Genomic DNA, 16,424 nt, shown 5'->3' on the forward strand with positions numbered 1-16,424 from the left:
ACCACCAGCATCCACCAAAAAGGGTCCGGCTCCGGGTGTCCCAAGGCCCAGGGGGTGCGTCAGAACATTTTCATCACCTTTCACAATCACCAATGGGACAAGGCAGGGATGTCCTCTGTCCCCTCTCTTATACATCCTAGTGACGGAGCACCTGCTCTCATCAATTCGCCATAACCCCAATATTAGGTGGATTGAGGTGGGAGGCACCGAGTACAAGTGCTCTCTATTTGCTGATGATGTCCTAGTATATATCACTCAATCACATATATCCATCCCTGCTGTTATGGCTGAAATAGATCACTTTGTTACATGGTAAAATTTTAAAATCAATGCAGCGAAGTCTGAGGCCCTCGATGTCTCCCTCCCTAAATCCATATAGGATTCCATCCAGTCCAACTTTCCCTTTGCCTGGCCCTCACAGGGTATCAAATACTTAGGAATTCCTATTCATAGAGACCTCTCCCATCTATGTTATCTTAATTTTGGGCCCTTTATTGAACAATTCCATACAGACCACGGTTGGCAAGTTAGAACTGTAAGATTCACTACGTGAACCACTGGTATTTTGTGGAAAAGCACATGTACACCGCGTTCCAAATTATTATGCAAAAAGTGTTTAGGAGTGATAAGGGAAGAATTTGTTTGTTTGTCAGTTAAACTCATTGATGGTGATGTGTGTCAGGGCTCTTTATATCACTGTAAGCAATTGCAGACACCTGTGCTAATTAGTTTGGCAGGTGTGTCCAATGAAAGGCAAGACTACTTAAGAAGGCTCTCTCACATTATTAAGCAGCCTACATTTTCTGCCAAAATGGGAAAGAAAAAGGATGTGTCGGCTGCTGAGAAGCAACAAATTGTGGAGTGTTTAGGTCAAGGCATGACTACAATCAACATTGTGCGATGATCAGGATGAAGTGTCTTGGCAATCAAGAAGTATGTAGCTGATTCACAGTACACACGTGTGCGTGCTGATAAGGGCAAATTGAGGACTCTTTCCTACAGGCAATTACGTCAGGTTGAAAGAGCAACGGCAAAAAAGCCTTGTCATAGCAGCAGACAAGTTTTTGAAGCTGCTTGTGCCTCCAACGTCCCCCGAACAACAAGATGCAGGGTCCTTCAGAGGTTTGCAGCTGTGCATACGCCATCCTGTCGACCTCCTCTATCCACTTCACACAAGCAGAAACGGCTCCAGTGGGCCAAACATTACATGAAGACTGATTTCAAAACTGTTTTGTTCACGGATGAGTGCCGTGCAGCGCTCGATGGTCCAGATGAATGGAGTGGAGGATGGCTGGTTGATGGACACCCCACGCAAACACGGCTACAGCGCCAACAAGGAGGAGGTGGAGTAATGTTTTGGGCTGGAATCATGGGGAGAGAGATTGTCGGCCCCTTTAGGATCCCTGAAGGCGCTAAAGATGAACTCCATAATGTATGTGGATTTTCGCAAACAGCACTTCCTGCCATGGTTCAAGAAGAAGAACCGTGTATTTCACAGCAAGATCATTTTTCTGCATGATAATGCACCATCTCATGCTGCACATAAAACATCTGCATCTCTGGCTGATATGGGCATAAAAGGGGACAAACTTATGGTGTGACCCCCATGCTCCCCTGACCTCTACCCCATTCAGAACCTTTGGAGCATCATTAAAAGGAGTGTCTATGATGGCGGGAGGCAGTTCACATCTAAGCAACAGCTCTGGGAGGGTATTCTGTCCTCATGCAAAACAATTGAAGCAGAAACCATCCAAAACCTGACAAATTCAATGGACGAGAGAGTTCAGAAGCTCCTTTCGAACAAGGGGTCCTATGTGAAAATGTAACATCACCTAGAATAAAGTTTTGAGTTGAAAACTGTTTGATTTCAGTTTCTAACAACCTGCTAATGCTTATAATTTCAAAAATGACCATTTTTTTGGTCTTTATTAAAATGAAAAGGTTGATCGAAAAGTTTGGGGGATCTAAGAGTGTGGCAACCCAGTAGTCATGATTACTTCGAATTCTGACAATATGAGGGTCATGCTGCAGGTAGTGCAGCAAGAAGGCACTTATGTGTCTTGCGCATCTCGGAGCCCCAAAATTATTTTCCGGGCTAGATGCAGCTAAAAATTATTTTTAATTTTAAATCTGGTGAAGCTTATTATAGATGGCCTAATAGGATCAGTGCTGCACACTGCTACAAAGCCCAAATTATTTTCCAGTCAAGATACAGATAAACATGATTAGTAATTTGAAAGCTTAAAACGGTTGGTAGGGTGATTTTAACCAATCATCAAGCTTTTACTCTCCCCAGGATGACACAGGGGTAGAAAAGTAGTTTCGGATCCATGATTTGTTCATCTTTATGAACGTGAGTCTACATTATCAGTGGAGAGCCGCGTGCGCTTATCTGTCAGCACACCACCAGCAGCGCTGAACACACGTTCAGACAGAACGCTGGCTGCGGGGCATGACAAGATCTCCAAGGCGTAAGTGGCTAGCTCCGGCCATTTATCCAGATTGGAAGCCCAAAAAGAGCAAGGGTCCAGTGACACAGTCGTGGCTTCAATGTTTACTTGGAGATACTCCTGTACCATCGTCTCTAGGCGTTGACTATGTGTCAGACTTCTTGTCTCCTGTGGCCTTGCAAAGGATGGGCTAAAAAAGTGGTGAAATGATTCCGCAAAATTGATGTTACCAGCAGATACTGTGGTTCTGTTACGGTTTGAGTGCTGAACACTTGACGGTCCCACGGTTGGCAAGTTGGAACTGTGAGATTCACTACGTGCACCACTGGTATTTTGTGGAAAAGCACATGTAAGATTCTGCAACAGTCTCTGCTGATACTCCTGCATGCGTGCATCCCTTTCTATGGCAGGAATAATTTCTGCAAATTTACTTTTGTACCGGGGATCTAACAGTGTGGCAACCCAGTAGTCAGGATTATTTCTAATTCTCACAATTCGAGGGTCATGTTGCAGGTAGTGCAGCAAGAAGGCACTCATGTGTGTTGCGCATCCAGGAGCACCAAGTCCCTGTTGTGTTGGTGGCGAGGTAACAATCATGCTTCCTTCCTCTGTCCTCTCCCCCCAACCTCGCACAACAGAAATGTGATCAAGGTCTCCCTCATCTGATGAGTCTTCCATCAGTTCGTCCTCCACTTCTTCCTGGGCTCCTGCACCTTCCTCACTAGTTTGGCTGCTACCATGCGCCCTGGTAAAATCATCTCCCCCACCCTCACATGCCTGCCGCCCTGGTGCTGCCGACCGTCTGGACCTTGCAGATGTTAGCCCTTCCGCATACAACTCCTCCTCCTCTACTTCCTCCACCTCCTCTTGTGCCACCACCTGACTCCGAATTCTGTTTAACATGTGCTCCAGCATGTAAATCACCGGAATAGTCATGCTGATAATGGCATCGTCAGCACTAAACATCTTCGTCGCCATTTCAAAACTGTGCAGAAGGGTGCATAGGTCCCTGATCTGAGACCACTCCTCCAGCGTGATTTGCCCCACCTCTGAATCTCGTTGGCCCAGGCTATACGTCAGAACGTATTGCACCAGGGCTTGTCGGTGCTGCCACAGTCGCTGCAACATGTGCAGAGTTTAATTCCACCGGGTAGGCACATCGCATTTTAGCCGGTGAAGTGGCAGGCCCAACGACTTCTGTAGAGATGTAAGTCGCTGAGCTGCGGGATGCGAACGGCGGAAGTGAGCACACAGCGACCGTGCCCTCTGCAGAAGGCCATCTAGTCTGGGATAGTGGGCTAAAAATTGCTGGACAACCAGGTTCAACACGTGAGCCATACAAGGCACGTGTGTGACATTGCCCCGGCGAAGGGCCGCACCCAGGTTTGCAGCATTGTCGCACACGGCCTTCCCTGGTTTCAGGTCCAGTGGAGACAACCATTCATGAAATTGGTTCTCCAGAGCTGACCACAACTCCTCAGCTGTGTGACTCACATTTCCCAGACATTTCAATGTAAAAACCGCCTGATGACGTTGAGCCCTACTGCCAGCATAGTAAGGAGGTGTGCAGGATCCCTTCTGCGCAGTTAGAAAGCTTGTGGCATGACCAGACAGGCTTTGGGTGCAGGTGGAAGACCGAGAGGAGGTTGAGGAGGCAGAAGCAGTGGAGGAAAAATGACATAAAGAGGATTGACGCACAACTCGTGGGGACGGCAAGACTTGGACAGCAGCCCCTTGTCCTGCTGTCACCATAGTTACCCAGTGCCCAGTCAGCGACATGTAACGCCCCTGTCCATGCCTACTCGTCCAAGTGTCTGTGGTGAAATGCACCCTGTCACACACAGAGTTTCTCAAAGAAGCGGTGATGTTGTGTGCGACATGCTGGTGGAGCGCAGGCACACCTTTCTTTGAGAAGTAGTGCCGACTGGGCATCTGGTACTGGGGCACTGCGACGGACATAAGGTCTCGAAAATCCTCTGTGTCCACCAGGCGGAAAGGCAGCATTTCTGTAGCCAAGAGCTTGCAGATGGTGAAATTCAACCTCTTAGCTTTCTCATGGCTAGGAGGAAATGGTCTTTTACTTGTCCACATCTGAGGGACCGAGGGCTGGCTATTGTGCTTAGACGGGGTTGATAAGGGTGTCCCCGGCAAACTGCCGGTCTGTGAGGAAGATGCAGGCGGACATGTTAGGTTGCCTTGATCCAAAGGTGGTGCTATCGATGTCGGACAGCGCTCAAGACCAGCTGGTGTTACCACCTCCAAAGAAAATGATGACCTGCCAATCACGCTGGCTGTTGCGGGTAAAGAGGTGGCAGGTCTGCGCCCCAAAACAGGTGTGACTGCTGTCCCCCCAGTCACAGAGGATGAAGAGGCCGCGGATGCACAAGATATGGCAGACGGTGGTTGGCCCGGCCAGCTAGACCGCATTGTAGCACACTGAGCTTCCCACTGCAACTTATGCTTCATGTCCATGTGCCGGTTCATGCATGAAGTACTCAAACTATGTATTTTTTGGCCTCTACTTAGCTTTTGCTGACAAATGTTACAGATAACACGAGTTGGGTCATCTTTATCGATCTGAAAAAATGCCCAGGCTATGCAAGGCTTAGCACCCATGCGACCTGAAGAGCCACCACGACTTGTGGTGAGAGGCAGAGTTGTGTTTGAGGATGCAGTTGTTGACGTGCTTCCAGTACTACGTCTCTGTCCAGGAAGGCGCAACCTGACCTCGTCGTCACTAGCATCTTCCTCCACCTCCTCTGCTGACCTCATCTCTTGGCTGACTGTGGGTTGACAGTAAGTGGGATCTCCGACCTCATCATCATCACCCTGTGCGTTATCACACCCGTCGTCCTCAGAGCCAACCTGTTCCTGCCCTGACAAAAAACTAAAGTTCTCGCTCCAATCAGGTATTTGAGTCTTATCATCGTCTTCCTCATTGTCTCCACCAACAGGAGTTACAGTTTGGGAATGAGCGTCTACATTATGGTCAGAACCTTCTGCGTCTGGTCCTGGATCCGACTCATAAAGATTCTGGGCATCAGTGCAGATCATTTCCTCGTCTGGATTCACAGAAGCGCTGGAGTCGACCTCTGATTCCCAGGCTATAGTATGAGTAAACAGCTCTGCAGACTCAACCATCTGTTCTACCTCATACTCAGACGGGCAGCTGGAGATTTGGGAGCTGTGAGGAAGCAAGTGCGATTTGGGTGACACCTTTGAGGACTGGAGTATTTGTGATGTTGAAGTTGATGTGGAGGAGAGCCCACTTAAAGGAGCACTTGATATCCGTTGAAGCACCTGCTGTTTTTGTGCCTCATCTGGAATTTGTAGCGATTGGCGTGGCCGTAAGAAAGGGATCTTATCACATTGTCCGCTAAAAGAAGTAGACATTTTAGTTTGGCTGGAAGATGGTCTTTCTTCTGCACCTACCCCACGGACACAACCTTTTTTCCCCTTCCCAACACGCCTATTCCCCTTTCCACCAGCAGCAGGCCTTTTTCCACTCATTTTGGTGGTTAACTAATTCACAACTCTGGAGTTGTTTGCACAAAAAAACAATGGATGGTAACCGAGCAGAGCTGAGTGGCCAAACTGTGGTATTAGGCCAAAACTATTGGCTGGGTTAGATGCAGAAAAAAATTATTTTTAATTTGCAACCTGATGGAGGTCAGTATAGATGGACTAATAGACCAAGTCCCACACACCGCTAGAAGCCCAAATATTTTTTCAGAGCTAGATGCAGAAAATTTTTTTATTCAATTTGCAACCTGATGGAGGTCAGTATAGATGGACTAATAGACCAAGTCCCACACACTGCTAGAAGCCCAAATATTTTTTCAGAGCTAGATGCAGAAAAAAATTATTTTTAATTTGCAACCTGATGGAGGTCAGTATAGATGGACTAATAGACCAAGTCCCACACACCGCTAGAAGCCCAAATATTTTTTCAGAGCTAGATGCAGAAAAAATTATTTTTAATTTGCAACCTGATGGAGGTCAGTATAGATGGACTAATAGACCAAGTCCCACACACCGCTAGAAGCCCAAATATTTTTTCAGAGCTAGATGCAGAAAAAAATTATATTCAATTTGCAACCTGCTGGAGGTCAGTATAGAAGGACTAATAGAACAAGTCCCACACACTGCTAGAAGCCCAAATATTTTTTCAGAGCTAAATGAAGAAAAAAATTATTTTTAATTTGCAACCTGATGGAGGTCAGTATAGATGGACTAATAGACCAAGTCCCACACACTGCTAGAAGCCCAAATATTTTTTCAGAGCTAGATGCAGAAAAAAAATATTTTTAATTTGCAACCTGATGGAGGTCAGTATAGATGGACTAATAGACCAAGTCCCACACACTGCTAGAAGCCCAAATATTTTTTCAGAGCTAGATGCAGAAAAAAATTATTTTTAATTTGCAACCTGATGGAGGTCAGTATAGATGGACTAATAGACCAAGTCCCACACACCGCTAGAAGCCCAAATATTTTTTCAGAGCTAGATGCAGAAAAAAATTATATTCAATTTGCAACCTGCTGGACGTCAGTATAGAAGGACTAATAGAACAAGTCCCACACACTGCTAGAAGCCCAAATATTTTTTCAGAGCTAAATGAAGAAAAAAATTATTTTTAATTTGCAACCTGATGGAGGTCAGTATAGATGGACTAATAGACCAAGTCCCACACACTGCTAGAAGCCCAAATATTTTTTCAGAGCTAGATGCAGAAAAAAATTATTTTTAATTTGCAACCTGATGGAGGTCAGTATAGATGGACTAATAGACCAAGTCCCACACACCGCTAGAAGCCCAAATATTTTTTCAGAGCTAGATGCAGAAAATTTTTTTATTCAATTTGCAACCTGATGGAGGTCAGTATAGATGGACTAATAGACCAAGTCCCACACACTGCTAGAAGCCCAAATATTTTTTCAGAGCTAGATGCAGAAAAAAATTATTTTTAATTTGCAACCTGATGGAGGTCAGTATAGATGGACTAATAGAACAAGTCCCACACGCTGCTAGAAGCCCAAATATTTTTTCAGAGATAAATGAAGAAAAAAATTATTTTTAATTTGCAACCTGATGGAGGTCAGTATAGATGGACTAATAGACCAAGTCCCACACACTGCTAGAAGCCCAAATATTTTTTCAGAGCTAGATGCAGAAAAAAATTATTTTTAATTTGCAACCTGATGGAGGTCAGTATAGATGGACTAATAGACCAAGTCCCACACACCGCTAGAAGCCCAAATATTTTTTCAGAGCTAGATGCAGAAAAAAATTATATTCAATTTGCAACCTGCTGGAGGTCAGTATAGAAGGACTAATAGAACAAGTCCCACACACTGCTAGAAGCCCAAATATTTTTTCAGAGCTAAATGAAGAAAAAAATTATTTTTAATTTGCAACCTGATGGAGGTCAGTATAGATGGACTAATAGACCAAGTCCCACACACTGCTAGAAGCCCAAATATTTTTTCAGAGCTAGATGCAGAAAAAAATTATATTCAGTTTGCAACCTGATGGAGGTCAGTATAGATGGACTAATAGAATGATGCTATGCCCAAAAGATTTTACTTCACTAGGTGCAGTGAAAAAATTGGTATTCTATACACAGGTGGTATATCTTGCAACACAGATAGGCTACTCCACTGACTAACACACTCTGCAATAGGCCAAAAAGGATTAGCTTTGCTAGATTCAGCCAAATGCTGTGAAAAAAACTTGCACAGCACTGGCACAGACCTGCCTGGCAAAAACTGATAGGAACTGATGTAACCTAGTCCTGAAAAGGACTCCAATTACAATTAGTCTTTACTCCCACAATCTATCTATTTAAGAGCACAGACCTGCCTGATAAAAGTCGTAGGAAATGCTGTAACCTAGTCCTTAAAAGGACTGCAATCACAACTATTCCCTACTCCCAAGCTATCTGTATATTTGTGCGAAAATTGGCTTGAAATTAACAAGGTATAGCGCACACAGCAACAGCGGTGCCGTCTAACACGCAGCTGCAGCAGTGAGAAAATGGTGGCGACGGGGAAAATGGCTTGGTCTTATAGGGCAAGGACATGTGACATACACTGCCAATCACACATGCCCTTGCTTGTGTGAAAAAAAGCACTTCGCTCCGTGTGTGCGCTGCTGATAGGCTGACAGATTGCACCTCCCCACTGCAAATGCGGGAAAGAGAAAAAAAAAATGGAGATCTTCATTGTTCCTGCAGAGATCCATCCCCTGCCCCTCCCCCCACCCCGCTGTACACTCAAACTGCGTATTAACATTAATTTTCATCATTACTGAGAAAAAATCCAGTTATGATTTTGGTGCACGAACAGTTATCGAACATAACCTCGAACAGCCGAATTTTTCTCAAATTGTTCGTGTTCGCCGACCGGCTCGAACACCGCCCAAAACAGCTCGAATTTGAGATTGGCGAACAGTTCGAGTAGAACAACGCTCATCTCTAGTTACGACGTCTGGGTGTTGGTAGGCTGATTTTAGATTTTTACTCCAGCCTTTCTTGATTTTAGAAGGGCATGACATGCCTATATCTGTGTCTCCTCCTCCTTTTACTCCTCCACCTCTTTTCTTTTCGCATGACTATATGTACTTGTCACTTTTTCATGTGTTAGTTGTGTTTGTGAGCAGTTTGTCAGCTTTTGGACACCTTTGAAGGTGTTTTCTATGTGTTTTCTATGTGTTTCTATGTGTTTTTGTTTGCCTGCCATTGGTTTTAACGGTGTTCGACGAACAGTTCGGTGAACATACCGGTGTTCGACGAACCGAACCCGAACACTATGGGGGTGGCTCAACACTAGCCATCATCTGCCAGGAAAGATGCGGGCTCAGAGGCAGTGAGCTGGTCATATGTTGATAAGGGGTTAAAGAAGACCTATTATCTCATGGGAAACCAGTATAAAAAAAAAAATATATATATATATATACACTAAATTTAGGAAAAGCAAAAAATTGCTGTATTGAGAGAAGCACCTGCTGTTTTTGTGCCTCATCTGGAATTTGTAGCGATTGGCGTGGCCGTAAGAAAGGGATCGTATCACATTGTCCACGAAAAGAAGTAGACATCTTAGTTTGGCTGGAAGATGGTCTTTTTTCTGCAGATGTTACTGTTGCTTTACCACCTACCCCACGGACACAACCTTTTTTTCCCTTTCCAACACGCCTATTCCCCTTTCCACCAGCAGCAGGCCTTTTGCCACTCATTTTGGTGGTTAACTAATTGGCAACTCTGTAGTTGTTTGCACAAAAAACGATGCATGGAAACCGAGCACAGCTGAGTGGCCAAACAGTGGTACTAGCCCAAAAGGATTGGCTGGGTAAGATGCAGTAAAACAATTTTATTAGATACACAGGCGGTGTAGCTTGCTTCACAGGTGGGCTACTCCGCTGACTACGAGACACTGCTACTATGCCCAAAAGGATTTACTGGGCGAGATGCAGTAAAAAATTTTTTATTAGATACACAGGTGGTGTAGCTTGGTTCAGATGGGCTACTCCACTGACTAACAGACACTGCTACAGGCCCAAAAGGATTTACTGGGCTAGATGCAGTAAAAAATTGTTATTAGATACACAGGTGGTGTAGCTTGGTTCAGATGGGCTACTACACTGACTACCAGACACTGCTACTATGCCCAAAAGGATTTGCTAGGCTAGATGCAGTAAAAAATTGTTATTAGATACACAGGTGGTGTAGCTTGGTTCAGGTGGGCTACTCCACTGACTACCAGACACTGCTACTATGCCCAAAAGGATTTACTGGGCTAGATGCAGTAAAAAATTTTTATTAGATACACAGGTGGTGTAGCTTGGTTGGTTCAGATGGGCTACTCCACTGACTAACAGACACTGCTACAGGCCCAAAAGGATTTACTGGGCTAGATGCAGTAAAAAATTGTTATTAGATACACAGGTGGTGTAGCTTGGTTCAGATGGGCTACTCCACTGACTACCAGACACTGCTACAGGCCCAAAAGGATTTACTGGGCTAGATGCAGTAAAAAATTGTTATTAGATGCAAGGGTGTTGTAGCTTGGTTCAGATGGGCTACTCCACTGACTACCAGACACTGCTACTATGCCCAAAAGGATTGGCTGGGTTAGATGCAGTAAAACAATTTTATTAGATACACAGGCGGTGTAGCTTGCTTCACAGGTGGGCTACTCTGCTGACTACGAGACACTGCTACTATGCCCAAAAGGATTTACTGGGCTAGATGCAGTAAAAAATTGTTATTAGATACACAGGCGGTGTAGCTTGGTTCAGATGGGCTACTCCACTGACTACCAGACACTGCTACAAGCCCAAAAGGATTTACTGGGCTAGATGCAACAAAAAATTGTTATTAGATACACAGGTGGTGTAGCTTGGTTCAGATGGGCTACTCCGCTGACTACCAGATACTGCTATAGGCCCAAAAGGATTGGCTGGCTTAGATGCAGTAAAAAATTGGTATTAGATACACAGGTGGTGTAGCTTGCAACACAGATAGGCTACTCCAATGACTAACAGACACTGCTACAGGCCCAAAAGGATTGGCTTAGCTACATTTAGCCAAATGCTGTGAAAACACTTGCACAGCACTGGCACAGACCTGCCTGGCAAAAAGTGCTAGGAACTGCTGTAACCTAGCCCTCAAAAGGGCTGCAATTACAACTAGTCCCTACTCCCTAAACCTATCTCTCTATTTAACTGAAAATTCGCTCGCAATTCACACAGTTATACTGTATAGCGCCCACAGCAGCAGCGATGCTGTCTAACACTCAGCTGCAGCAGTGAGAAAATGGTGGCGACGGGGAAAATGGCTGGGTCTGATAGGGCAAGGACATGTGACATACACAGCCAATGACACATGCCCTTGCTTGTGTGAAAAAAAAGCACTTCACTGCGTGTGTGCGCTGCTGACAGGCTGATAGACTGCACCTCCCCACTGTAAATGCGGGAAAGAAGATAAAAATGGAGATTGGCATTATTTCTGCAGAGATCCATCCCCTGCCCCTCCCCCCGCCCACTCTACACTGAAACTGTCTATCAACATTGATTAACAGTATTACTGTGAAAAAATCCAGTTACGCTTTTGGTGCACGAACAGTTATTGAACATAACCTCAAACAGCCGAATTTTTTTGCAAATTGTTCGGGTTGGTCAAACGGCTCGAACACCGCCCATCGACTTTGAGATTGGCGAACAGTTCGAGTCGAACACCGCTCATCTCTAATGATGGCTGTATTATTCAGCCATCAACTGCCTCTAACAGCCATGGGTGCATTGGATTTCGGCCAGCGGCTGTAAACCTGTTGAACACCATTGCCAATCTGTGAAACGGACATTTAAAGCGCATGGCTGCGGGAATGTGCTGTTTTAACCACCCATCGACACCTGATACAAATTGTGGGAAGTTGTTGAGTTGTAATGACAGTTGGGGGCGGCTGAAGACCTATCATGCCGGTCATGACTGTACTCCAAAGAAGGACAGTCTTTTTTACCACTTGAATAAAAAACAAAGCATGTTTTGTATCTTCATAATCATACTCAACTGGAAAATTATATTGCCAGGTCATATTTACCATATAATGAACGCTGTCAAATTAAAACCCAAAAAAACAATTGCGGAATTATGCTTTTTTGACAATTTCCCTGCTATTTTGATGGGGGGGGGGGAAATTACGGGGAAGAAAAAAACAAAAGCTCAAAAATGGAAAATCGCCATTTCGGGAATGGGTTAAAGACAATTATGTGCCAGTTCTCTGATGCATATTTTTTACTCTTTGCCCTTTTGTGTCAACCCTGTAATTTTTTTTTATAAAAACTGGTTGGGCTTAGTTACAGAGGGACGGCAAAGCGAAGTGCAAAATGGTTCTGCCGTGCAGCACACTACCACCCTCTGTGGCTGCAACATACTAACCCAGTCCCAGAACTACATGCTGGACATGTGGAATATGTATACTATATGTTTGCACTAATTTACATAACCAAGATGGATATATGGATATACTCTATAATTAATATATAGGCCTATAGGGGGCCATCTTACCGGTGGTGTAGTGGTAAGACCCTGCAATGGAGTGTATTCTGTTATTGTAACCATTTATAAGGCTTTCCAGAGCACCCTAATTACAGCTAATAGCTTCTTATTCCATGCTGCAGTCAATACTCATTTCCATTGATCCAATCAATCTACAACATAATGCTATTTGCCTTCAGCTAATTGTATTATTGCAGCTTCTTCATCTACATTTGGTTTGTGTTTGCTCACAAAGCACAGATCTGCAATGATATTCTGCCTTTCTAACAGAAGCATCTTCGGCATTGTAAAGACATACCGAACTCTCTGCTTTACATGCCACATACGCGATTGAGCAGCCACGTGTCGCTGACTTGATGAACAAGACGACTAGATGCATGTGTTATGTGTATTCTGCTGTCCTGATTGTCTCCGAGTCGCTGATTTATCATGGATTGGCCTTATTCTGGCAGGTTCATGCAGGGCAGTATAACACGTTGTCACACTGGGTCTCCTCAGTGTCATATCTTAGGGGGGCTCAGTCTCCTGAGTGTGTCTCTGCGCACATCAAACTCCTTGCTGTCTTTTTGTATTCGGAGGTCACACAGTTCTCTGCAGATAGACGTCTACTCGCTAATACAAATCAGACAAGAGCTGCAGAATGTAGAGATGTAGAAATATACAGTATTCTATATGGTTTTGTCCCACCATTATATATCACATCCACTGTACAGATCATGAAAAAATAATATTTGCAATTTACAGGCTGTTAAAAAAAACTTATAAAGTATAGTGCCACCTGGTGTTCACAAAATATAGTAATGTACAGTCCATGTAATGAGCTAAGTGCTGGTCACACATGCTCAGTGATTTTTTTTTTTTTAATTGCACAGCAGCCAATAGAAGTAGCTTGTAAGGAAAACCTTTATCTAATGGCGGCTCCACAGGGCATAGGAGATCACTCTGCATGGCTGCATGGAGAGCGACTGAGCATGTGTGACCAGCAGCACTGACCTTAAAGGGAATCTGCCATCAGGTTTTTTGCTATCTAACCTGAGAGCAGCAGGATGTAAAGGCAGAGACCAAGATTCCAGCAATGTGTCACTTGCTGGTCTGCATGCTGTCATTTTGATACAATCCCTGTTTTCTCTGCTGCAGATCTAGCAATGCTCACAATGCTAAGCCCAGTATAACTCCGCCCACACCACTGATTGGCCGCATTCTGTATACACTGTGCATAGGCAGAAAGCTGCCAATCAGTGTTAGTGGATGGGGCTACAACGAGCAGTTGACTAGGAGGCACGAGACACCTAGTCCTATAATAATAATAATCTCCTGCTGATAAAACACTGATTTTATAGAAACAGCCTAATAAGTGACACATCACTGGAATCAGGCTTTCAGCGCCTACATCGTGCTGCTCTCCGATTACATATAAAAACCTGCTGACATATTCCCTTTAATAGATGGACCTGAACATAGCTATGCACTGTGGACATCAGTCACCATGAGTGGGCCATGCACACTGCTCTGCAGGTACGGAGCTGTAGAGGCTTTATTGGGTGCTGTATGTATGGAGCTATTGTATCCTCAAAGGGGAAAATCTTTATATATAAGGCATGTAATGGAGCATGCTGTTACAAGTCACTATGACTGTCTTCACTTTAACAAAGTCAAAGTAAGGGATCTGTTTGAGATCAAGCTTTCTGACAGTTTCCAATACCAATTAGAACTACAATACACAATATAACTCATGATCACTATAAAATGAGTAATGCAATTTTTGTATTGTGAAGATTATATCTACATATAAAATGCTACATGGTGATCAAGGGTGGACATACCATCTAATTAAAGCATACAACTAAATATACGCCCATGCAATGACAGTTCACTAAGAAAAACGTTTTACCTGAACAAGCAATGTAATTGGACCGCTTTTATCAATTTCTAGAACTTCTCCATTCTTGGTCCCGACCAATATGTGTCCATGTCCCAAAGTGATGGCACGGATTGAAGGATTATCTTCTAAAAGTAAGCCTAGGAGACATATATTGATGAGATGGTAAACAGTAACAAGGCGGAGCAGTAAAAAACAGCAGAAAAAAAGCTGTTTAGTAACATGACCATAGCGCTATCATGAGTAGGATATGAACAGACAAGACAGATACTTCTCCACGTATGGAGAAGGGGCGGACGGTGCAACCTGTGCAGCTGCACAGGGGCCCAAGAGATAAGGGGGCCTCCAAAGCAGGTGGAACGGTGCGATATGATAAGCTAGAGGGATGCAAAGGGTCCAAATATTTGTTTTGCGGCCCGTGTGGCGTGCAAAAAACGGACATGTCAAGGTGCTTTGCCCATGGACACATGGTCTGTGGAAACATGCTGATATGTGCGCAGACCCATTCATTTGAATGTGTCTACGTGTGTCAGTGTCTCCGGTACATGTGAAAGTTGTCACCACACTGGGGACACTGACGTGTGAAAGAGGCCTTAATTGTAGACAGATTTATGTATGTACCTGCTTTGTCTAGGTAATCCTAGCATATCGGTGTTCTTTATGTGCTGTTCCAAGATTATGTCTATCTTTATGACCTGTCATTTATTTTTTATGATGCTCCAGTTTCTATGGGTTTGTGGAGCATCTTTTTTGCTTATCTACTATATTTTTCGGATGAGTGAGACACTTTCTTCTTAAAACATTGCTGCAATCTACTCATGCACCTGGCAGTCTGGATGCAGGCTGCAAGGAAAGCACAAGACTGAGCTCCGTGTAACTGTAAGGGCTCGTGCACACGACCAATTTTTCCGGACATGTGCCATCTATGGTTTTCACGGATAGCACTCGTACCTATGATTTTCTATGAGGCTGTGGTCCGCGGGAAAAAATTGGAGACCTATCTGGTGTTGATTCGAGGGTTGGATCAAAATTGGCAGTGCAAGTCTATGAGTCCGTGAAAAAAATTGGACCGTACTTGGATGACATCTGGGTGCTGTCCGATTTTCACGGATCGACAGAATGAAGAAGCTGGAGAAACCTTTTTTTTCTCCACGTCTGAGAAAAACTGAGGCCACTCTGATCTAACTCTGATCAGACTCATTGGACCATTTTTCTAAGATGTGGAGAAATCGGTCGTGTGAACCTACCCTAAGGTAGCGTGTGGACACATCATGTACTGCAACTATATGTTATTTGCTCACTGAACAGTCACATCCTAGACATAGACCATAGGCACCATGGCTGGCATTGTCAGGGGGTTCTGTTGTGGCATTGTCAGGGGGTTCTGTTTCGGCATTGTCAGGGGGTTCTGTTTCGGCATTGTCAGGGGGTTCTGTGGAGGCATAGTCAGGGGGTTCTGTGGAGGCATAGTCAGGGGGTTCTGTGGAGGCATAGTCAGGGGGTTCTGTGGAGGTATAGTCAGGGGGTTCTGTGGAGGTATTGTCAGGGGGTTCTGTGGAGGCATAGTCAGGGGGTTCTGTTGCAGCATAGTCAGGGGTTCTGTTGCGGCATTGTCAGGGGGTTCTGTTGCGGCATAGTCAGGGGGTTCTGTTGCGGCATAGTCAGGGGGTTCTGTTGCGGCATAGTCAGGGGGTTCTGTTGCGGCATTGTCAGGGGGTTCTGTGGAGGCATAGTCAGGGGGTTCTGTGGAGGCATAGTCAGGGGGTTCTGTGGAGGTATTGTCAGGGGGTTCTGTGGAGGTATTGTCAGGGGGTTCTGTGGAGGCATAGTCAGGGGGTTCTGTGGAGGCATAGTCAGGGGGTTCTGTTGCAGCATAGTCAGGGGTTCTGTTGCGGCATTGTCAGGGGGTTCTGTTGCGGCATAGTCAGGGGGTTCTGTTGCGGCATAGTCAGGGGGATCTGTTGCGGCATTGTCAGGGGGTTCTGTTGCGGCATTGTCAGGGGGTTCTGTTGCGGCATTGTCAGGGGGTTCTATTTCGGC

At 44.9% G+C, this 16,424-nt stretch overlaps 1 protein-coding gene across 3 annotated transcripts in view; it reads right to left on the reverse strand.

Moving 5' to 3' along the window:
* The window catches only part of EML6 (EMAP like 6), a 279,209-nt gene that overhangs the window by 79,076 nt on the left and 183,709 nt on the right, over positions 1-16,424 (reverse strand). For all 3 annotated transcript variants that reach the window (XM_073672290.1, XM_073672289.1, XM_073672288.1), the window contains exon 20: positions 14,397-14,524. In XM_073672290.1, coding sequence (XP_073528391.1) covers positions 14,397-14,524 — 128 coding nt within the window. The remainder of the gene's footprint in view (positions 1-14,396; positions 14,525-16,424) is intronic.

The sequence above is a fragment of the Phyllobates terribilis genome, unplaced genomic scaffold (assembly GCF_046119375.1).
Source record: "Phyllobates terribilis strain yellow unplaced genomic scaffold, ASM4611937v1 Scaffold_3__8_contigs__length_932513732, whole genome shotgun sequence".
Taxonomy (NCBI): domain Eukaryota; kingdom Metazoa; phylum Chordata; class Amphibia; order Anura; family Dendrobatidae; genus Phyllobates; species Phyllobates terribilis.